The sequence below is a fragment of the Thunnus albacares genome, chromosome 5 (assembly GCF_914725855.1).
Source record: "Thunnus albacares chromosome 5, fThuAlb1.1, whole genome shotgun sequence".
Classification (NCBI taxonomy): domain Eukaryota; kingdom Metazoa; phylum Chordata; class Actinopteri; order Scombriformes; family Scombridae; genus Thunnus; species Thunnus albacares.
In genome coordinates this window covers 15,035,192-15,058,592 of record NC_058110.1, presented here as the reverse complement: position 1 = coordinate 15,058,592, position 23,401 = coordinate 15,035,192, and the positions used below count along the sequence as shown (strand labels likewise).

General features: G+C 39.6%; 2 protein-coding genes across 3 annotated transcripts in view; both read right to left on the bottom strand.

Moving 5' to 3' along the window:
- Positions 1 to 491: 491 nt before the first annotated feature.
- Positions 492 to 10,694, bottom strand: exosc10 (exosome component 10). Its single transcript, XM_044352615.1, has 25 exons — positions 10,503 to 10,694; positions 9,617 to 9,753; positions 8,952 to 9,075; positions 8,760 to 8,864; positions 8,393 to 8,552; positions 8,161 to 8,269; positions 7,996 to 8,071; positions 7,795 to 7,905; positions 7,413 to 7,556; positions 6,572 to 6,762; positions 6,194 to 6,350; positions 5,852 to 6,000; positions 5,616 to 5,666; positions 5,410 to 5,521; positions 5,250 to 5,297; positions 5,075 to 5,150; positions 4,501 to 4,610; positions 4,322 to 4,414; positions 4,158 to 4,226; positions 3,911 to 4,016; positions 3,750 to 3,823; positions 1,172 to 1,352; positions 980 to 1,044; positions 823 to 899; positions 492 to 723 (listed from the first exon to the last, which is right to left on the bottom strand). Exons 1-25 carry the CDS (start codon positions 10,626 to 10,628, stop codon positions 693 to 695), a joined length of 2,682 nt encoding a protein of 893 aa, XP_044208550.1. The 5' UTR covers positions 10,629 to 10,694; the 3' UTR covers positions 492 to 692.
- Positions 10,695 to 11,968: 1,274 nt separating this feature from the next.
- Positions 11,969 to 23,401, bottom strand: part of cntn3a.2 (contactin 3a, tandem duplicate 2) — a 40,913-nt gene continuing 29,480 nt past the window's right edge. For both annotated transcript variants that reach the window (XM_044352639.1, XM_044352640.1), the window contains exons 20-23: positions 22,815 to 23,001; positions 21,816 to 21,928; positions 17,378 to 17,546; positions 11,969 to 16,211 (exon numbers count right to left, since the gene is read on the bottom strand). In XM_044352639.1, the coding sequence (XP_044208574.1) occupies positions 16,114 to 16,211; positions 17,378 to 17,546; positions 21,816 to 21,928; positions 22,815 to 23,001 (567 nt within the window). In that variant the 3' untranslated portion in view covers positions 11,969 to 16,113. The remainder of the gene's footprint in view (positions 16,212 to 17,377; positions 17,547 to 21,815; positions 21,929 to 22,814; positions 23,002 to 23,401) is intronic.

Genomic DNA, 23,401 nt, shown 5'->3' with positions numbered 1-23,401 from the left:
GGTATTAAAAACTTGTAAAATACCTCAATCAATTTGTGTTGTTATAGCACTTTTCATTCCTTTCTTTTACACTATATGACCAAAAGTATGTGGACACACTAATCCACATGCTATGTGTGATCTTTGTGATTTGGGTTAGATGCCTTAGTTCCAGTTACATACAATGATTTTTTTAGACAAAGGGTGAGACCTTTTTCTGCTTCAACATGACAGCGCTCCCAAGCACAAAGCGAGATGGACCTCAACCCCATCAAACACCTCTGGGATGAACTGGAGCACTGAAAATGAACTGGGCCTTATATAACTTCACTTATGTTTTTTATGGCTGAATGAGAGCAAATCTCTGAGTTTTCCTGCTAGTGCTGCACAGCTGTTATCTCATCATCAGCAGTGATAGTTCTGAAGATCTGAAGATAGTCTGATCCTGATACTGCTCCACCAAAATTACACTCCAATTTAAAAAAAAAAAACATGTAGGCAACTTTTTCCTCTAAAATCATCTTTAATAAAGAGGTCTGTGTTTCCACATATTTACAGGGTAAACTGTTCACAGATGGGAAAAAAATACACTTTGAAATTCATTAAATATTGAAATAGTGAATTTCATTTGCAAGAAAGAAAAAAGAGGAACATTGTTTCTTGCAAGATGGAAAAAAAGTTTTATAATAACAAAGAAAATGACATCAAAGAGTTTATCTTTTGGGCCAGTTATGCCGGAAACCTCTGTAGAGAGAAAAAAAAGAGACAGAGCGGTAACGTACTGGGATGTTGGAATTTGTACGGGCAAAAAACCCTCTTATACTGTATATTATATACGTTTACCTGTCAGATTTTCCAGCCATGTATGACATACTTCGGTTTCCAGCTCCAAAATTAGATTTTTGTCCCTTTGGAGTTTTCTGTTGGACAAAATATTTTCATCCATTAAGCACTGATAAAATATATTTTTCAATAAACAAATAAATCAACAAACAAATACCTTTTTCTTAAAATCATGGGTTTGCCGGTTTGGATCAAAATGCGTGTTGTCCTTGGATTTAGTACCTGTAAAACAAAGGGGATGCACTAAGTTGAATACTTTTATTCTGTACAACAACTGTAACTAAATGTGATGTCATTAATTAATGTGATGTGATCGATTGTGATGAAAAAGAATCCCATAAATGCATACCAGCAAAAACTTTGAGGTCTGACTGACTGTAGTCGAAGGGCTTGAAGCTGTCTTGGGGAGGCGGCTCTGTCTTCTGAGGCTTCTCTGCAGATTTCATCAGCTTCTTGCTCGGTTTGGGAGTCGACTCTCCAACCTCGCTGGCGGCCCTCTCTCTCTTCTTTCCGTCGCCTTTTGCAGATTCCTGTTAAATTTGGTCAGCCGTGTTATATTATGTACAATACTTAGAATAAACATTTCATTTAGAGTAACAAGATAATAAACAGTGCTGGATGACTGTTTCTAGCTGTGAGACAAGTTATATGTGTACAGTGTTGTTATACTGGTAGTCAAACAGCTCTCTTGCTACAAGTATGTTTAATATTTTAATATTAGGGGGTTTAAATTGTTCGGGCTGCAGATTAAGTATTTATGGTGCATAAAAGAAACATTAAAGCAACAGATTACGTAATCTTTAAAGGGAACTATAAAGAGGTTGACAATAACTGATCATTTGCCTCAACATGTTTTGTTTTCCTGTGCTGCATATACATCACACACACACACACACATACTGTATATACACACACATTTCCTTACACCTCCCTTAATTCCATACTGTATAAGCCTCTGATTAAAACAAATATAAAGCACTGACCTGCTCAGGTCAATATTATATGAACTAATTAGTGATGGAACAGTCTGAAGTGGAAAATAGAGCTTTTGGCGCCATCTACAGTTGGAAATTTTCACTTTACCTCACGCTCTGCAACATTAAACTGTTACACCTTTTAATCTCTAGCAGTCAGTGCAACGGTGCTGTTTTGCCACAGAAGATGTGTAATCAGTCTTCAAGATGAGGTTGTTGCAGTCACAATATCTGCGTTGTATTAACTTGTTAAATCAATGTGGCTGCTGTGTGGCTAAAGACACAAAGAATTACATGATGTACGATGTTTTACCTTTATGCGCTAACAACTTTTCTAAATGTTTGTGCTAATTTTAAGTTACAATGTTCACGTCTACCGGTGTAGTGTTTGAAGCTGCAGCGGCTCACAGAAACCGTGAATCTTTACCAATGTTTAAAGAACAAGGTCTTACAGGGTCTCAGCTCATCATCTTGGGATTCTCTTTCCCTGTGTTTGCTCACATTAATCTATCTGAGACAGGTTCTCCTCAAGCACTGAGTAAGTTCAAAATGGCTTCACATGATAGAACTACAATCACAGCGTAAAGTGCGACTGACAGCATCATCGTCACCTCACTGAGGGTTCACCTTCATGATAGCTTTGCAATTACAACTCCGCCATATGAGACTTGAAACTGAGATTCTCTGGCCGAAACATATTTTCTTCAAACTGTAGTTTCTCCTTTGTATTTAGTTTGATTAGAGCATTTACATAGCAAAAAAAACACAACCCCCCCCCCCCCTCAAAACTTCGGTCTTGACAAATCATGCTTTATTGCAATATTATTTCAGATGTGTCTAATTTGCTTAATTTAACCTGAGGACAGTTAATCATTATTTGATGCAACTGTTTATGAACAGAATGGAGGCTAAAGAGAAAATCAGTGATGCTGGAGCGCAATCACAGCATACACTCCTCATAATTCCGATCATAATATCAGTTTAGTAGACGCATGGGAAAAATCACAAAGCTTTCTTTCAAACCGATATTAGACAAGAGAACCTCACTGCCAAAGTGCCGGCTGAAACTGACAGCAAGCCGGCGCGGCCAATATTTGCCTGCAGTTGGCAAGTTGACGAGTGTTACTTTCAAGTGCCGCTGCCAACACTTCTGACTATGATGCATGCCACCAGACGGTGCCAACGTGCTTATTTTGAGGCGCTGTTTCAGCAGACAGTGTCTTAAAACCAATTTTACACTTAAGCCATTATCACACAGTGGATTACTATTGGCACAAGCCTTTGATGGCTCGAGGCTCGAACAATGAAAGGCAGAGGGGGAAGTTGTGCCATCCACCAACAGAGAGAAAAGTGAGAGTCAGGCGGTGGTGACCATTCTCTCTGCTCTTCTGCACTGTGGATGGAGGATGAGGACTTTTGTCTGAGCACTGGAATTAATTTAGAAGAGAGAGGAAACACCATATGGTGGCAAGAGTGTGTATGACTAACCAAGCAGGAGGTTGCCAAGCAATACACCAGAGACACGCAGCGAACAGGAAGTGGGCTTTTCGGGAGAAAGAAGCTGTTTTTATCCCCAGGAGGAAAGGAAAGTGTTTGATGAGTGGAGGACATGTCTCTAATGCTCCAATCCCATGCTGTGCATTCTTCTTCCCCAGACACATAACGTGAAAGATATATATATATATTAAAAGGCCACTACAATGCTGGTGCTGCAGAGTGGTAGCAATGGTTCACTCGCTTGTGAGTCACTGTATTGATGTGCAGAAATATCAGCCATATCTTAAGAAAATGGGGGGCATTACAGAGGGTTAAACTGGCTATTAAAGCATCTTTAATATGCCGTGCCAGGCTCCTGGGTGAGTATAACTCATGTTTTTCATGGATTTGTACTTTCCCAACAGGGACGTTTACAGTGCAAAGCCTATCAGAAGTGGAAAAGAGCAAATTACTCACCGCTGCTTGCTGACGAACGGTGGCCACGTTCTGTAGAGACTCCTGGTAGCTCTGTTTAGCCTTCTTTCTTTCTTCTGTGGAAAGCAACAATAAGATACAGTGAAGGACACAAGGCTTCCATTAAAAAAAGATTACATTTAGAGCAAGTTATACCCTATTACCTGCTACTTTCTTTGCATGTTCCTTTGCTTCTTCCTTGGCTTTTCTCTTGGACTCCAACTCCTTCTGCTGCTGTTCAATACTCTGGAGTTTCCATCTTTTACTGATCTGTAAATGTGAGATGGTGCAGCTCTGAATATTCAAACATGAAGTTAAGAGGACAACACAAATAAACTTGGAGATAGAAAGATAAATAAGATCTTTATTCTGAGTCAGGATATGGATGAATGAAAGGAGCTCTTCGATTACCTCAAATATTTTTGAGGAGGGGTCAAACTTGGCATTCTTGTTGACGTGCACATCGGTGGATGGTAAATACTGAAAACACAAAGCAAGATGACTGAATATTGTGTGTCCAGTAAAAAAAAAAAATACAAACAATGCTGAAGGTTAAATCAATGGTTGACCCTCACCATTCTGAAAGGGTTTTCAAAAGACTCAATGATGCGTCTGGCTTTCATCTGAGCCACAGAGACGTCCTCTTGGTCATTCTTTGTTTCCAGCTCCTTCAAAGAGGAAGAAGAGTTCTGACATTAGGAACCACAGTTACATACAAACTGACTGTCTGAATAAACTGAAAGTTGAGCTCTACCTCAAACAGTGTGATTTTGGCTGCTGCCATGAGACCACTTGTTTTCTCTTCATCGACATCCATTTTGTGCTCATCATCGGAGAAGAGCGCCCCTTGTTTAACAGGCAGTTCTGAAATTAAATACACGTGTTTCAGGTTTAATGGGCTACAATATCACATCACCAGGATAATGTACAATATAGAGCTGCAATGATTAATAAATTCATCAATTAGTAGATCGACAGAAAATTAACTGTCAACTATTTTGATAACTGATTAATCATTTTGAGTCATTTTTTTTAAAGAAAAAAAAAAGCTAAAATGGTCCCAGCCTCTTTAATGTGAATATTTTCGGTTTCTTTAATCATCTATGATGGAATATCTTTGTTATGGACTGTTGATCTGGACAAACAAGACATTTCTGGTTGCATCTTGGGCTTTTGGGAAACAGTTGTTGACATTTTTCACCATTTTGTGACATTTTAAAAACCAGTTGACTAATCGATTTATTGAGACCATAATCAACAGATTAATCAATAATTAAAATAATTGTTAGTTGCAGCCCTAATACGATATGTATGAGTATCAAACTTACCATCAGCAGAAAAGTGGGGAAGATCACTTTCAGAGACCCTGGATGTATCATGAGGACCAAACAGAGTAACCTCTGGCTGAAAAATGACACAAGATCACATTAATTTACCTCAGTTGTAAACTATTAAATGCAAAAACTGAAAATTCCATCTTGATTCATCTGTTTTTTTACTGACCTTTTTTATGGGCGTGAGTCCTTTCTTCTTTTGAGCTGCAATTTCAGCCTGTGTGAAGTGTAGAAAACATTGTAACAACACAAACACTGGAATTACATAACTGATAGAAAAAACATTATACCCCCCCCCCCCCCCACTGCTGCTGCCCATCATGTCTCACCTTAAGGAGAGGCATTTCTCGAGCTTCCTGTACTAACAAATGGAGCTCATTGACCTGCTGCCTCACCAGCGGGGGCACAGGGTTACAGCAGGCGATGATGCCCTGAGGCTCTCTGGGTAGATAAAGACAAAACACTGTTCACATGCACTGAAGTGAGAACAACTAAAAATGCATCAAAATTTAAGTGGGAAATCTAATCAACTTACTTGGGCAACTCCTCGGATATTTTGATCATCATGTGAGTTGGCAGGACAAATCTAAACACAAATAAAATTATTAAAAACATGTTTAGGAGGATGTCGAATGGATGATTCTAAAGGCAGGGAGACTGTGACTAAAAACATGTACGTTGCAAAAATCTGGCTGGGCGCACGCTAGAAATAGGAAAACAGCTCTAGCAGATTTCCAGAGCTGCAAGTTCATCCATTTCCAAACAGCCTACCCGGTGCTTTCATCTTCCTGCCTGGCCAGCTTGTCCCTCCAGGCAAACAGCAGTCTGAAGGCAGTGAGCTGCTGGGTGTTAAAAGACCTTTTCTGCTTCCTCTGCAGCTCCAAATAGGACTCCTCTGTGTATATAGGCTTCACATATTTCTGTACGAGAAGGGGGCAGATGGTGAAATCATGACAAATGTCAAAAAAAAATGCAGGAGATTATGCTGTGGAAATATGAACAATAAAGAAACCGTGCGATTATTGGATGGGGAACGGTGGAATAGGAGTACAGAGGTTGATGTTTGAGTGTCAGTTTAATCTTTATGGTGTAAGAAGGGAAATTTGTGCAAACCTTCAGGGAAATGTCTTTGCTCTTGTTCCAGACACTCTGCAGCAGGCCAGGCTGCCCGTGGTTGAAGTCCAACAGCTGCGCCCTCACGCTGTCGTAGATGTAGAGGAGGTAGTGGGTGTCTGTCCGGGCGTATTGCACCATCTCTTCTGGCAAGGGGCTACAGGGCCAAGTTATGGGGTTATGGGACAAATCTTACTTCAACTGCCCAAAGTCAACAATTTTTCTTTTTTTAAAGCTGGAAATGTTACAATTACAAATAATCTGAAATACATGATGGCGTTTCCCCGTTATAAGATTTAAAAGAAAATCTACCCCACAGCTAAACCATAAACAACTAACTGTAAAATGAAACATCAAATGGTCAAGTCGTCTCCGTACCGAATCCTCCAGTCAGCGAGCTGGTAGCGTTTGTCCGAGTCCACACTGCAGTAATGTTTTAGCAGGTGGTCGAGGGAATGTCTGGCCAGGTTCAGGGCTCGACTGGCCTGATGCGTGTCAAAGAGGTTGACGATGTACAAGCCGAAGTCCCTCTGGAGCCACTCGATGTCAGAGTCTGCACCGTGAAAGACCTGATAACAGTAGAGAAAGTACATTCAGCTGAAAGTGAAAAACAAAGCGCTGAGGACCCTCCTGTGAAGAACCAGCTTATTTCAATAAATATCATTTGACTGCGCAGATACAGTAAATATTTGAAATAAAAATCTGGGGAAACACCATGTGACATTTTTCCCATTTGGATTATTTTCACAGATCTTGTCTCTTTCAGCAGTTTAAACCCACGCATCACACTTTTTCACAGGTGTCCCACTGTGTGTGAGTCACAGTGGCTCCCACACACCGCAGGACACCTTCCGAGTTTATGAGATGTGTTTCAAAATGACGGCGCTCTGAGACACCTCAAAGGAATTCCGGTTGAAAGGTTTCAAGATTACATCTGTACAAGACTCATAATACAAAACATAAAAATTAAAGTAACTGTTTATGATCATGGAACCACGTTTTGAGTGTGAGGAGGGGACAGATTGGTGGAGATTCTCCCTCTAGTGTATGGTCAGGTTATGCAGAAGATGAGACAATTCGGATGCAATCCATTCATAAAACACTTTGGTAATTTCATCTTCCCTCTGCACAGACTTTTCCTTTTTACGTCAGTCACCAGGATACAACACGGGGAATCATTTCAGAAGAGAGCAAATGATTTGTGGAGCAGTTGCATTACTTTGACAATAGCCGGGTCAGTAAACGCTTCGTTCAGGATGTACATCTCACTGCGGAGCTCCAAGGTGTCGATGATGAAGTCCTCGTCTCTGGTGGAGATCTGCATCAGACAGGTGAGGCCGAGGAAACTCCTGTAGGAATGGTGCTGTGGTGGAGAAAACATCAAAACTCAACATCTGCTTACACACTTGAGTCTGCAGGCTTTATTACAGTCTCAAAAATTTTTTACCACAGAAGTAAATCCATACATTTCTGACACAACATTATAAGCTTCACAAAAGGTTGCATCTGTTGTATTGGATCACATTCATATATATATATATATATATATGTATGTATATATGTGTGTGTGTGTGTGTGTGTGTGTTTTTCTAATCTTTTACCTCAAGGTCCACTGCAAATTCAGACAGTTTGCACAGCTTCTCATTCAGAGCCACCAGATCCTCCAATGTGTCAATGAAGGCACACTTTGTCTCAGTGATTGGTTTGTACATCTAAAAATAATCCACAAATGACAGATTTAGTGGAGGTCTAACTAACAGTGAGATTATCATATTATATGATCAGTGATCACTATAACTCACCTGAGGTTCTGGTTTAGACAGAAGGTTTTCTGCTATTGTAAGATGATCTAACTCGTATTGGTACGGATGTGCAAACCTACACGGATCAAAATCATAAGTTAAGACGGGCAGCGAGTAAAGGAAAAGACAAAATGTTAACATTATAACGTGAAGGACAAGTCTTACATGTCTTCAACATGTTCCTGAGTTCTCTGCTGATGAATGAAGTCAGCCAGGGCAGCCGGGACATCAAGATCCTCGGGTCTCTCTTTTCGGATTTGTTTGTTGGTGAAATCTGCAATGTGGAGAGCAAAAGAGCAAGAGATCAAATATGCTAAAAATGGTTAAGATTATAAGTCAAATGAATGTTATGAAAACAACAGATGGGAAGACTATGAGAGAGAAAAGTACAACTTACAAGAAGGAAGAGGCTTTACTGCATTGGGCTTGATGAAGATCTTGGGAATAAAGGGCGTGTTGCTGTTGTCGACTTTTTCCTTGAATTTCAGCTGAGGCCTCATAACATTCTTAGCATGAAGCAGTCTGAACGTCTCAGATCGACTGCCAGAGCTTGAGCCCTGATCAATAAAAGCATTGTTTACCAAATGTGTGAAGTATTGGAGTGAATATTTATCAAGTCTTCCAGAATTAAAAAGAGAATTAAAAAAGAAAACTTTCGACTGCTTAAGTGCTGGAATGCCAGTACTGGCACGTTTCAGCTTGAATGCAGCCCAAAACAGAGACTGGCATGTGCAGTACAAGAGCCGAGAGGTTAATTAGCCAACCTTGCGATTCCAGCTGGAAACAACAATCTTGGGAGGCTGAAACCCTGCAGGCATGACAGGCTGTTGGCTCCTGTTCACCCCGTCGGCTTCATCAAGAAGAATCCCCTAGAAATCAGATACAAGAGCTCGGTTGCTTTGCAAAGGCCTTTTTTCATGCAGAAATCTGTGTAACACCAAAGCTGTAGGTCATACCACTCTCTCGAGGATGACATCGTTCGAGTCCACAACCAAGTCAAACCTCTCCTCCAACCCTGTCAGCTTGTTGCGGTCTCTCATGTGAGATCTGCAGCCGTGGTGCTGCATTATCTGACTCATGCTAAGACAGGGACACAGTGAAAATATTTAATGTCTCCTATTGGGAAACAGCAGGTGGCCATTACTTTGCAAAAATACTCTTGTGTTTGCATGTCTAAGGCTCAGTCAGACTTGCTTTCAGTCCAGCAAAATTGTCTCGCACTCAGCACGAAACAGGACATGCTGTCATGGGTCTGACAAAGCTAATCAGGAAATATTGAGCAGAGTAATCCCAGACTGTAAACAAACTATGAGAGCATTATTACAGTGTGTAGTCTGGTAGTTTATGTACTATTTCACAAATTGTGGTGATATGACATTTCTAGAATCCATTTTTTCCCTCTATATTCAAAGGCAAAACACATCAAGACAACTCAGTTTCTCTTGACCAGCAGTGCAAATTAACAATTTGCAAATGAATGAATGAATGAATGAATGATGAATTTGTGAGTTGCACGGGCTTCAGGGTAAGTGAATGAGAAGTGGAGCGAACATTTGCAGAGACAAGTGCAAGTCTGGCCGAACCTTAACTCAAAACAAGGAACATCATGCTGCATACTCACCAGTGCAAGAGCTTATCTCCCTGACTTTCACAGAACTCCTGGAAGCCCGGGAAGCTTCGATAGAAATCAAATTCATCTCCACTTTGAGGCAAGCCGGCAGATGCTCTGGTGGCTGATAATACAGCACCCAGTCCATACTGAAGAAGAGAGACAATAAAAAAAAAAAAAAAAATAATAATAATAACTATTTGTATAGCATCTTTCATACAAAAAAGAAATGCAGCTCAAAGTGCCTTATAGCAAAAGAAATCACATGCACCAAGTGTTTCACATCAAGAAAGACATAAATGACATAAAATGAACATACAAATAAAGAAAAAAAAAATCAATAAAATCAAATGAAGCACATTTAAAGTGTAAGGCAGGGAAACAGAGACTGTTTAACTATTTTGACATGTTAAACTGACATGAATATAGTGTTTTAATGATTAGTTGATATTCCAACACAGGTGTGACAGAAAATATATTAATATCACTTTTGATAATGGCCTGTTTAGCTTATCTATCATATAAAAACACCAAATATCTGCTAACTTTTCAAATTATATGGGAATATTTGCTTGCTTTTCATCATGTAAGATCTAACCACTTTAATAGGTTTAGTTAGTTGCAGCTTCTCAGCTAGCTACATGAGATAAACATTTACCTTGAGACAGGCATGTTTTACGCTAGTTAGCAGGCTAAAGAGGCTAAACCTTCATACTTGATTGGATACACATTAAACTGTCCCATGGACTTGTCTCAACACTTAGCTGTGCATGTTTCCTACCAGTACCAAAGTTTTAATGTGACCAGAGTGCATTAGCCAACACGCACATCCACGTTGCCAGACTGGTTGCTAGCCTCAACTCAAAAACTCCGCGTCCAGCTCGGTTAGTTCACTTACTTTAACGAAGGCATCCGCGTCTTTAAAACCGGGACACAGCTCGGCATTTTCCTCGTCGTTGGTGTCTGTATTACTGTCTTGACGGCCACTGTTGGAGGAAGCGTTACTCTTTGAAGAATTCATCATCTAGTTTTGTATGTGTGTGTGTACATGTGAGCCGCAGGAAGCAGCCGTCTTTCCTTAGTGTTTTCTTCTGAGCCGCTGAGGAGGACGCTGAGGGAGACACAGCGCCACCTACAGGCGCGGAGTGCACCGGCAGCAACACGAAACTGCAGTAACAGTCTATGGATTATATATGCTATATGTGTCAATCTAAAAGATGCATTCTATATTTTACCAATCTGCAACATTGTAGGTTTTCTTTCAGTCTGACATCCAAAGCAAGACTGGACATTTTCATGAATCTTGTCATTTTCGACTGCATTGCATTGTCAATGTACCCACTCAATGCAGTGACACTGCAGACAGAAAGCTTACCCCCCCCTGCTACTGGCTCACCCTTCCAACTTGATCACAGTAGTATTGCACCAAGGTGCTGGTACCATGAGGGGGCAGTGTTGACATTTGCTATCTGCAGCAGCTCAGTTACAGCATCTGCACTGTGTTTGGGGGGATATAGGGAGAAGTAATATACACCAATCATGTCTTACCCAATATCTCAGTCACAGCTATCCAAAACCATGTCTGTATCCAAAGCATTTTGCAGTTAAAGGTGGTACTGCAGGTATACTAATCACATAAATACCTTTCACCTAGTCGCTGGTGTAAAAAACCCAGAAGTTACAGTACCCTGGTGTTGTGATTCAGCGGTCAATAGCATGTGAAGAGCCATTGCTGATGTATTGACACAGCAGCTCATTATGGATGATCTGTGGTGTGTAGGGAGAAACCTCTCTTTTCTTCACTTCCCCTTGCTATTGATCTCTTCACAGGGTCCTCTCCTTCTTACTATCTTAAAAGCATCTCTGCAACACTGGCTCAATCAATATTTCACAGTAGCTTTCCATGTCATTCCGTTGTTTTAGTAGAAACTATCTGAACTTCAGCAAATACACGCTCCAGTGATCCAAGGAAATTAATCAGTATTCTTTGCAAAGACTACCAGCACAAAGCCAGCCGTATCTTGCTATATATTCGTTTTTAGATTGTGTATTCTTTTAAATATTACATGTGATGTTAATATGCAAAACATCTGATCCCCTGTGATGATAATAAAACAATTAGTATATGCACCAAAAATCTTTGTGGATGTGCTCTTTATCCACTGAATAGGACATTACTGCTGCCATTTACTCTCATTTATATTCTTTTTCATAATATTAGGCATTTTATAGCTTTGATGGTGCCCCAAGGCACCACTCAAATTCATCCGGCAGTAAAAGACACTAAAACTGCTGATGCTGAAAATGACACTGTGCCACACATACTTCAAAAAGAAAAAGAAAAAAAAAATCCAGGAGAAAATCCTCAGTGAATTGTTTTTATTAACTCGCTCATTTAGAAAACACAAATGCACCAAACGATATCATACATGCACAGCTTCAGCATATCAAGATCAGCTGATGACTTTTCAATGTGAAAACGTTACTGCCACGATCTCACGGAGATCACCTGGACATCAAAATACTGAGGAGTCACAACAGAAAGGCCAAGCGTTGTCACCCAGAGCGCTAATTGTGTTTCTTCATCAATCTTTACGGAATTAAGAATTTTCGGGTAACTCGTTTATTAATTTTCTGATCAATTCTGCCTTTTCTGATCTTCAAAGTAGCAATAAAATTGGAAAAGTGTATTGGTATAAAAAGACAAGAAGTACTAGTAGATAGTACAACTTGTATTATCTGCTGTGCACTGGCCGACTACCTTGTAACAGGTAACGTTTGTGTCATTGCACCAAAAGGCTGTGTGTGATAGCAGCTGCTGAGAAATGTTACTCTCTGCTGTATTTTTCAAATTCTGGGTTTGACTGAGAATTACAATTGGAAGTAGGACACCACAGTTTGGTCTCCCAGTTGGGGAAACTGCTTCAAATCACAACAAAATACATACAGTATGTAAAGTCTACTGTATGGAGGCAAAAGAGATCTCATCGCACTGGCTTTTGAATGAGCCAACAGTGACTCTTAATTCTTCCTTTTAAAGCAACACTTGACCTTTATGCAGAATTGTTGGAAGAGAAAAAGAAAAACAATTAGGAACCATATCAAACATTAAAAAAAGAGAAAATCAAAACATCTCCACAGTACTGATACGTTACAAAACAAAGAGGTTGGCAATGCTTCTATGTACCCAAGACACAAGTTCATAAACGGTGTAATGTCTTTTTTTTCGGTTCAATATAATCAATAAATCAGTCAGAAAGATGCTTTTCCTGTGTAAACATTTGTTAGCTTAACAATGACATTCCTTGATGAGAGAATGTATACAGATTAAACCACACGTAAAGCCACAAAAACAACATAACAGGATTCAAAGACTGCTTTGAGAAAGTTATTAACACGCATCGGGGAAGAAAACAGTTTGTCCTCGTGTTTTAATACGAACTGCGAGGTGCACCACACTGGCCTTGGATTCTGGAGCTTTTAAACTTATTCCTTTGCACTGGCAGTCCACTGTAATTTGATATTTCAACTCCTCCTTCGGTTAAACTCATTTTTTTCAACCTCCCATATTGACCTTGTATTAGTCTATTTGAATATCCACAATGCTTTAGTTGCCCAAAGCCCTGAACCACAGTTAAGTACAACAAATGAGTTGAAACTATTTTTTTTTCCAAATAGCAGAATAGGTTTGAAAACATTTGTCCATGACACTGTAGGGTAAGGTAACAAAGATGTACATGCTGGCTCTCTGTCTCTCTCTCTCTCTCACTCTCACACACACACACCCTTGAATCTTTCTGGTGTCATCTTGATGGGATTGTCCTGATTTAGTCCTCCCTAAATCCTGATGTATTAGTCTTGTGTGGGTGTCATTAGTGCCATTACTCCTATGCCCTTTTCCCATAGAAACCCCTCGGGCCTGCTCTAATTTATTAAGATGTTTTAATGTCTGCTAAATCATGGCACATATCAGGCTTTCCATTCGTCAAGTCAGACTGTTAAATAGACCCTTGTGTCATGTGCTGACAGGTTTCTGATCTATCTGCTCCTGCCGTTTTAGGACTATTGAAAGGTAAGATGAAGCAGGTCTGAATACCTGAGCAGTGGGGTCTTGCTGAAATACAACAAACAATGACAACACATACCACATAAAAAAGCCAATTCAACTGACAACAAAGGACAGATTCACAACGTATTAAAACACAGCTGACCATACATTTTGCCAAATAATGTCTAAGCTGGTGGCTCGATTTCAATTATCAGACTGGCACAGTTGGCAGCACTTTAAACCTCTCGTCTCGACTGAAATGGCTGATGATGCGCGTTGAGTAGCACAGCAACTGTGTTGAACAGGTGATTACTGATTAATCTGTTGATTGTATGTCCTATTAATCAATCGGTCTATAAAATGTCAGAAAACATTAAAAAAGAATAACACATCACAATTTTCAAATTGCTTGTTTTGTCGGACCGACTGTCCAAAACCCAAAGATATTGAATCTGCGATATTTAACCATGGCCACTGAGAATTCTTGATTCTGATTGGCTGGTGGGCGTCCCTTTATTTCAGGTAACTGGACAGAATAATCGTACATTTCTGAGACACATGTTTATTTGTTGCTATGCACCAGTATTAAATTGGTTTGATAAAGTACACTTACTAGATATTTCCAGGGCTTTCAACCATGTCTCACGGTCTTCATCAGCAAACGGAGTTTACTGAGTTGTCACTGAGTTGGTTCAGTCGTCAACACGTGATCTAAGAATAGAACTTCGGTTTTATGATAATCAATGACAACTGAGCTAACTCCACTCAGTGAGGATAACTGTGAGATGTGGTTGAAAGCTCTGGAAAATGCTAGTAAGTGGAGTTCAGATTATTTTGTCAAACTGTTGTTCCCGACGTCAACAATGAACTTTCATGCTCAAAAAGTATTAAACTGCTCGTCTTTGTTCTTATAGTTTGTGTGTTACTTCATATGTTGAGGGGGAAATTACTCTTTAAAGGAATAGTTCAACATTTTGGGAAATACGTGTATGGTTTTCACTTTCTTTCTGAGATTTAGATGAGACAATCAATACCATTCTCATGTATGTGCACTGACTACTAAATTAAACAAATGAGATACAGTGTGTTAATTACTGAGCTTCAGAGGTGCTGGTAGGTGGATTTTTGAGCTTTGGATAGAGTCGGGCTAACTGTTTCCCCCTTACTTCCAGTCTTTATGCTAAGCTATGCTAATTGACTCACGGCCCTGACTCTATAGGTAATGCACACAGATATGATATGGATTGATTGTGTTTCCTAAAATGTAAAACATTTCCTTCAAAGAAGATTCTCTCTTATAGCCTGATAATGAGACTAAATTATCATTTTGTTTCACTCCGTTCTACGGAAGAACAACTGATGTTATAGTAATTTGATGGGATATGGCAGATTGTTGTCAAGTGGCCATGGCATAAAGCAGAATAATATCCTCTAAGTGTACCTCGTCTGGTATTATACCTTGCATCTAAAACAGAGACAATCAGCAAATTCTCACACCAGTCAATGTTTGGCATTTTTCCTTGATAAATAACTTAACTGGTTGTTGATTAACTTTCTGTCGATTGACTGTTTGATTGATTGTTTCAGCACTAGAGATGACGGAAATACACTGGCAGTTGTGCACCTCTCCCTCTACTGCTGTTTTCAGGCAGATGTAATCTTTGTAAATGCAGAGTAAAGTCCAATCCATCAATCAGTGGGCTATCACAATAACTGGTCTGAAGCATTTAAACCTTTAGGAGCCCTCATTGTACATTCAGCAAATGGCAAACACTGGTGATGTGAAGTGTTGAATGAGTTTTAATCTGGGACACAACCAATTTTTAATGCAGCACGTAAAGATGAGGAGAATGAGCTGCAGAATGTCTAAAACACTAAGTATCACTGACTAGTGTCTGTAAGTGATGCCGTTACAAGAATCTCCAAAGGCACGGGCACGGGTGAATGAACATGTTCCTACTCGCCAATTCAGATGTGGGCAGGTAAACTCAAAATTTCCAAAAATACAAAACACAACTTCTCATCACGGCTGTCTGCCAGGTACACTAAGACCTTCAATAAGAAGAGACTGTTAGGAATAAAATGTTGAGGAAAGCATGTAGCTATCTTAGCAAGAACAACAAGAAGGCTGAAACTACTTTGGCACATGGATGGAAGTAAGGCATCTGTATCATTCTAGAGTCGAAAAAAGGGTTGAAATGGAGCATTGTTCCCAAGAGACCAACAGACCTATGTAAAAAAAAAAAAAAAAAAAGCTCAAGCATTTACTGTTAATTAAAGTGTCTGACAGCACTGCTCCACTCTCGCGCTGCCTCGTACCCGCAAACTACACAGCAAAATAGTATGTGGTCACCTCCAAAAAAGAGAGAGAGGAAAAAAAAAAACTTCAGCAACTTTCACAAATTAAAGAAAAGAATAATAATACTGAAGGTTGAAAAACAGAGCAGAGTCTGTCATTGTGTCACGAAGTTGACCTGAATGTTAATATTGCGATGGCGAGGAGCAGGGAGAGGGGGGAGATGTCCACACTCCAGGCTCTCGAGCCGCGGGCGCTCATACCTGGAACACAAAAAACCCTCAGATGTAAAACCTGTTAGAGGAAGCTGACGTACATGACAGCAGCATCAACATCCATCTGAAATACTTGATTCTAATTTTTAATTTTTATCTCTCTGCAATGTTAGATGTAGATGCAAATAAAAACAGATATACGCCATTCCGGGCTAAAAATTAGATGCTTAGTTTTCCGAAACATACAACATGCATTAAAAAACTCATTTATGTCCTCCTAAAAAATGTATTTAGGGAGCTGCGTGTTAAGGGACCAGGAGCCTGACACAGTTTGTGCACATCATCCGTTTTCCATCTATGATTTAAGTGAGTCAGTTACCTTTTACGGATCACTAACTACTTTCCAGTAATGATATAAGATCCATATAAAACCCTTTCCTGATGGAAAAAAATATATTATTGATGCAAAAGAAATCTCCTGAAACTCTTCTTGATGTTTCAGAGCCATTAGTTTCTATAAACAGAGCACTCTGTTTTGCCTGCTTAAGCCTTTTGCCTGCATATTTTTCTTCGCAGTATTAAAAGAATCTCTGGGAAAAGAGTCGCCTCTTTTCAAATGAAATTTCGAGGGAAAGAAAAACATTATGGAATTTTATCTCTGTCAACAGCTATTTTCAAGGATTCAACACAGAATATCAACAATGCAAATAGCATTTAGAGCTGAAGAAGAAGCCCCCCTGGAGTCCCTCAGGACATTAATAGCATCTAGTAAAAGAGGAAGTCAACCTCTGCGACAGAGATGGATTGTGCTGCATATTTCAGCAAAATATAAGCCTGGAAAGCCCAACGGGGGTGGCTAGGGACATGAGTAATGGTGAGTCAACAGAGGACAAAATGTCCCTGTCAGGTTTAAAAAGTGTTAAGTGACTTCATTTACAAGAGTGGGTAAATAAGAAAGAAATTTCTGAGAGATTGAGGTCCCAGTTAATCCTGAAGTCAAACGTCATCTTGCTGTATCTCTCTGGAACATGTTGACATCAGCATATTTCAGTGTTACGGCTGAACACAGAAAACCTTGAAACAAATGTTTTTCTTTCATCTGAGAGTGAATCAAAAGGTTTCAGTCATCGCGTCTGCAATGTATTTTACCTTGAACGTTCTATTTCTAACCACATAAACATTACAACATGATAAACCGTGAACAATGAGCTTACTCATTTGGTGGATTCGTATGGGATCTGAGGCTGGGCCCAGCCCTCCTTCGCTCAGCGTCTGAATGAGGATGATGTAGTCATCGTCGTCCTCGGGGAGGGTCAAGTCAGCTGTTGAATTGGCTGTTGTGAGTGTGTTTACCTCTTTGTATCTCTGTCTCCTGTATGACAGCTGAACGGAGGAGAGAAACAACGAAGGTGACACAATGTAAATATGTATTCTTACAGTGTGACAGCGCCAAAGACACAGACCACCTAACAGGTGTAGTGGACGAACCCAGGAACATAGGAAATGCTGTGGTGTTTCGGTCTGGCGGTCTATCTGTGTGTATGCAGCAGCACACACACGCAGTGACCTCTGGCCAGTTTTGGAATGAACGGTTTTGTCTTCTTCCAGATCATTAGGAAAAAGAAACACAATGACTGTGATTTATATGACAGTATGTAAATCATTATTCATCACATAAAATTAATTTTATTTTATTCATTTCATCAGTGGGGTGCCTCTCACATCTGTCTGCGCAACATGCATGTTAGATCACTCCTTCTCTGTGGCTGCCTGCAGCTACACTTCCCCTCACGACTGCAACTTCTGTTTCATTTTAAAAAAGAATAAATTCTGAACAGGATAAAAATAACTACATATTGTTTCTAGAGCAGAAATAGTAACATTTACTTCAGTAAGTCAATATATAAACTCAATAATACCTCACTGGAAATAAATCTATTATTCCTACATTCAGCTGGCTCACAATGTTTATACTAGTTCAGTTAAATTTTACGGCAATAACTCACATTTTCATGTTGAAACAACTAAACCAATGATTCAAACGAGTTGCTTAATTTTAAATGTCAGAAGGATTAAAATGTATTGAATAATTGAGAGTAACATAAAACTATAATTCTGATAATTTGTTATTAATATTATAAAGGTCGGTTTGTACAAATGGATCAAATAGAGAGATTGGCTCTGAGGATGATATGAAGCGCAGTGTCCTGGCTGTGTTTACAAGACGCATGAACCATTATGCACAGGTGACAGCTTTGTTACAGTCATTTTAAACACCTTTTCACAGCTAAGATTGTCATTAAGCTGTTTTTTTTCAATCACAAATTCCCTCCACAGTGGCAGCTGCACTCTCCATCATCTGCTTTAAAACAGGTCGAATGACATCAACAATCCATTATTCATGAGAGCCTAATCAGTGATATCGACAAGTAAAAACACATCAATCCTCATCATCAATACTCTTAAATATTTTACAAAAATGAATAGGATATTTTTACATTTAGGACATAGGACATTTAATAACTAAAAGCAGGAATCATAGTCTATAGCCTAAGTGATTTGATCAGAATATTTTCATGGATTCAGAGAGTAAAAAAAAAAACAAAACTATTGAGCCACTAATTCATGTAGACTAATTGATAATTTAATGAAAGGGTTTTCTCATTTGAATTTAGAGTCTTCTACATTTTATTCTGGTGACAGCAGCAGCTTGTTATGTTATTAATTATTCATAACAATTTGGCAGCGCTCCAAAAGACACAATACGTTCAGTACAGCATTTTTCAATATTACTGTGTCACCAAGTCATGTCTCCTCAGCACTTTTGCCTTCAAATCTCAAGTCAAGTCTTGCAGCATACAGACAGCTCTCATTTTAGCTTGTTCATATTATCTATTATTGTTATCTTAAGTTTTCAGAAGAACAAACAGGACGTGATTTGGGATTCGGGACGACTGCACGTAATTCGGGACTGTCCCGAATTTTTCGGAACATCTGGTCACCCTGGGGCAGACTGCACCAAGCTACTCACTCACACTGTCTCAATGTCACTCTCTCTTCCTGTCCTTTTTATTTATGATGAGTATCTAAATAGTCAGAAATAACTACTAAAATGTGCAAATATATGTATCTTTATGTGTCTAACCATTGTTAACCTGTATTGCATTGAACCCTTATTTATTTTGAAATGATATGAAAATTCAAAATCGGCTTCAAAAACCTGTTAATTTGCATGGTACCATATTGCCAACTAGTGACCGATTCGGTAACAAGTTTCTAAGGAAATGATATAAGTAACATACTGTATACTGTATTATTACACTAATTTATTTGATATTAACCACCAAGTGCGTTATTTAACTATGGTTTGATTGCTAGGATCATGTAGACCTTAGATGAGTTCCGCTGCAACGTCTACAAAGGCTTGTCCTTTGTAGACCACAAAGGCCGGAATTGAGCGTGGTTAAATGAGACGGTCTGGTTTACGGAGGATTTACAGCTGCGTCACCAGCTGTTCCCGCCCTTACCCTTGCATCACGAAAAGCCACTCCTGTCTCCTAGCAACCCTGACAGCGGCAGTTGACACAGCTAGCAGAAATGGAGCCAGAAATTTTAATTTTATTATTGTGGCAGCCCTTCCAGGTCCTGCAGCACCACCAGGGACTCCCTGCTCAACTGAACCAAAATATACATTAACATATTTTCTAGGCCTAATATTTATAAAATTGAATTTAAGACTTTTAAGGACCTGCAGACACCCTGTTAATCCACCTCTTATATACTTTATTTATGCTGTAAATAGTTGTAATGACCACTGTAAATTAAATAAACAATGTATTAAAAAACAATTACTTTAATTTAATTCTTTCTATATTTTTTATTTTTCAACTAATCTCTGGTGTAGAGAGAAAAGCTTGTCCATTCTCTCTCCGCTCTGCTCTGTATCTCTCTGCAGCAGCGTTCTTGCTGACAGCACTAGCTCAGCTTCGACACACCTACCTGACTGTACTGTGAGAAAATAACCTCAACTCAAAGCTCCACTAACACCTTTTTTCTCACAAAAAAATAACCCCATTGTCAGAGGGATGCAGTAAATTATGTTATGCGGTCTGTAATGTAGCTATAATAAAAATCCAAACTATTATGTAGCTCAATAAAATAAAGCGAAATTTAATATAGACTGATCTGTTCATTTTAATACATTTATATTTATTGAAATGTGGTGATATCTGTACAAATAGAGCCCCAGAGGCAGCGCTGTTGTTCTGTCCAGTAAAAACTTGAGGCTTCACTTTACATTCAGACAAACTAATGCGGCAGCTACAATTGTTAGATTCCATCTGTGAGACCAACATTTATCTTCTAAAAGGAATTATATCATATATCAAAATGCTGTGGAGACATTAGATGCTGGTGGCAAATCACAGAAGAGCTGCAAAGATCAGTTCATCAGATCATATTCTCCCCGGGATGACGACGGACGTTGACCGGCCAATCATCTCAGGCGTTGGGCTGCTAACTGCTGAGATGACGGGCTGGTCCACCAATGCTGCTGCCGGTTGGTGCAAAATGTATTCTGGGATAGGTTGGACTGTGAAGGATCCATCCGTTGGACCCTCAAACTTTTGGTGAAGAGGGCCGCATTTCTCGGCCAGATTTCAGGGAGTGAAATGGGACAGCCTTGGTTGCGCCGCTGAGATGAATTCGGCCTTCAAATGCAGCCTTCGAAAGATACAACAATGCAACTCTTGGGGCCCATTCATTGCATTTCCGGCCTTGTCTTTTTCACTTTTGTTGAGAGCTGAAAGCTCCAGACAGAAACTCTCAACTAAGAAAACTGCAAAGACGCCTAAAGCCACAAGTATCAGTTTAGCCATCGCACACCATTTGAATATCTATTATTTTTGTAATCTATTTTTATCATGTAGTTAAATTTTTTTATGTACTATTGCAAATTGTTTTTCACTGCTTCACTGAACCTACAGCGGTCTTCATTTGGCAGTCACCTCGGCAACCTGAAGATCACCAAGTCTGCCTCACTATGCTCGCCATTCTTCGGGAAATTTGCCTCATCATCAGTCCTCCATCACTACGGAAACAGCAGGAAACTAACTATGTTCCATGCGTTGTGTCTGAGAGTTGATGCAAAGAGCTAGATTCTAAATGATTCTTTTAATTGGCTTTAGTTAGAACGATTTGCCCCCTCATTGGGCTTTGACTCATTTTTGATAATCCTAAATTTCATTCATGCATTCTGTTGGCAATAACTTGTTAATTTAATTTCCCCATTCATTCATGCATTCTGTTTGTATATATGTGTATATGCTCATTTATTCCCTACTCATCCCTATCCCTTTGTACTTAAAAATAAATATCTTGATTTATCGCCAAGTTGTTGTATTTGTGTATTTATTTACAGCAGAGATCCATGTATTTGAGAGTTCACGACTTTCTGATATAAGACTGTTTATTTTGGTTAAATTATTTCCCTCCAGTGAAAGGGAAACTTTTGTAAGAAAAGTTTTCTTAAAAGTTCAAAATTTAATACTAAAAATCGTAATACCCCTACACAGGTAGGTCCACACTTTCACTCACTCTGATGCATAACAGGAATCAACATGTGACTGTTAAGTGTAGTGACGTAAAACTCACTTGGTATCCTGTAACTTCTGACTCTGATTCCATCGCCACCACAGGTTCCCAGTAAAGAGACAGATGAGAGCCAATTAGGGTCCATTCGACATTCAGCGGTGGTTGGGCTGGTGCTACATGACATAAAGATAATACATTTCTATATGTCAGCACAGCAACATATTACTATGACCTCATCATACCAGAATTATCATACTGTATTTCCTCAAATAAAAGACAGTAGTCAATTTAAAGCCGGGTCTCCGATAATGGCTGGGGGCGTGATCGACATGAACAAATAAAGGCCGGCCCCAAAAACATGCCGGGGAAAAATAGGGGCAGATAAACTTCTGGTGCCTGTTATATAATGTGCATGTCAGTTAAGCATAAATAGCAACACTACATGAGCATAGGTAACCTGGGTAACAAGGGTAACCAGGGTAACTTGGCTAAGCCAGCGGGCATACGTCAATGAACATGCAACAGCTAAGAGGTGCACTGCCAAAATGTTCCTGGTGCAATTCAAGCGCTATCATTATTGTTCTATGCATCAGAGTAAGTGGAGAACTGGTAATGCAGTTACAAAAATGTAATAGTGCAAACTGAAGCAGATCAGAAAACAAGGTGTCATACTAAAATATAAACAAATATCCTTATCAAACAGAGGGAATTAGAAATAAAGGTCTCTCTCTAATATAAGCCTGCTATCAATAAAGGCCTGGTACCCCCTGCAGTTGAGGTAAATAAAGGCCCTGGCCACTATTTGAGGAAATACGGTATTTCTCTACTTCTAAGAATGAGGTGAGGACTAGATATTCTTCCGTCTTTCTGCCTTTTGTGAAACAACAAGCCAAACATGTGAACATGCCAGAACACATATTAACTTTCTCCTGCTTTGCAGTAACGGCTAAGAATAAACTTCCCTCAAACACAACCCTTCATTGTTTCCACCTCTGAATTATAATCAGTGTGAATACAAAATCACTTGAGCAGCAGGGCGCTTTGGGTGCTGCGACTTACGTGGCTTTTTTGTGGTGACATTGATTGCAGGGAGGAACGGGCCGGTGCCTGCTGTGTTGAAGGCGCTGACTGTAAGGAAATACTGTGTGTTTCCAGTCAAGCCGCTCACTGTGACCGAGGTTTGGTTCCAAGGCACCCTAACCTTCCCCATGGTCTCTGGTTTGGTGTCATCTTCCCAGTACACCACCTATTTGAACCAGGACGTATTATGGCTTTGGACTCCAGCAAAATGTGCACATCGGAAGCATGCATTTTCTATCACATGCAGCACAAAACAGTACTTGTATTTGTTTTTGATGTCTTGAGAGAAATGTGGTCTTGTTAAATGATCGCCTCAGGGTGTATCCTCTGAAGGGAGATTACAGCTTTCTTTCACCTCTCCAGCAGGATATTTGATCTGACATTACAAAGCCTTTATTAATGTGCTTTCACAACATCTTTCCTCAGCTACTCCTCAAAGAATAGCACAATCATTTCAAGCAGGGACTAATGATAGAAAGGCTGTTTTTTATGATTAATCCATAAATGATTTAATCTAAGAAATGTCAGAAATTTGAAAGTTCCCAGATCATAAAATCACATCTCCA

Bases quoted from the DNA above. Each gene is read 5' to 3' on its own strand.
- exosc10 (XM_044352615.1), bottom strand. From the start codon at position 10,628: ATGATGAATTCTTCAAAGAGTAACGCTTCCTCCAACAGTGGCCGTCAA. The intron at 9,754-10,502 runs GTAAGTGAACTA...TCTCTTCTTCAG, and splicing joins ACGCGGATGCCTTCGTTAAA to TATGGACTGGGTGCTGTATT. The intron at 8,553-8,759 runs GTTGGCTAATTA...TTTATTGATCAG, and splicing joins TTTCCAGCTGGAATCGCAAG to GGCTCAAGCTCTGGCAGTCG.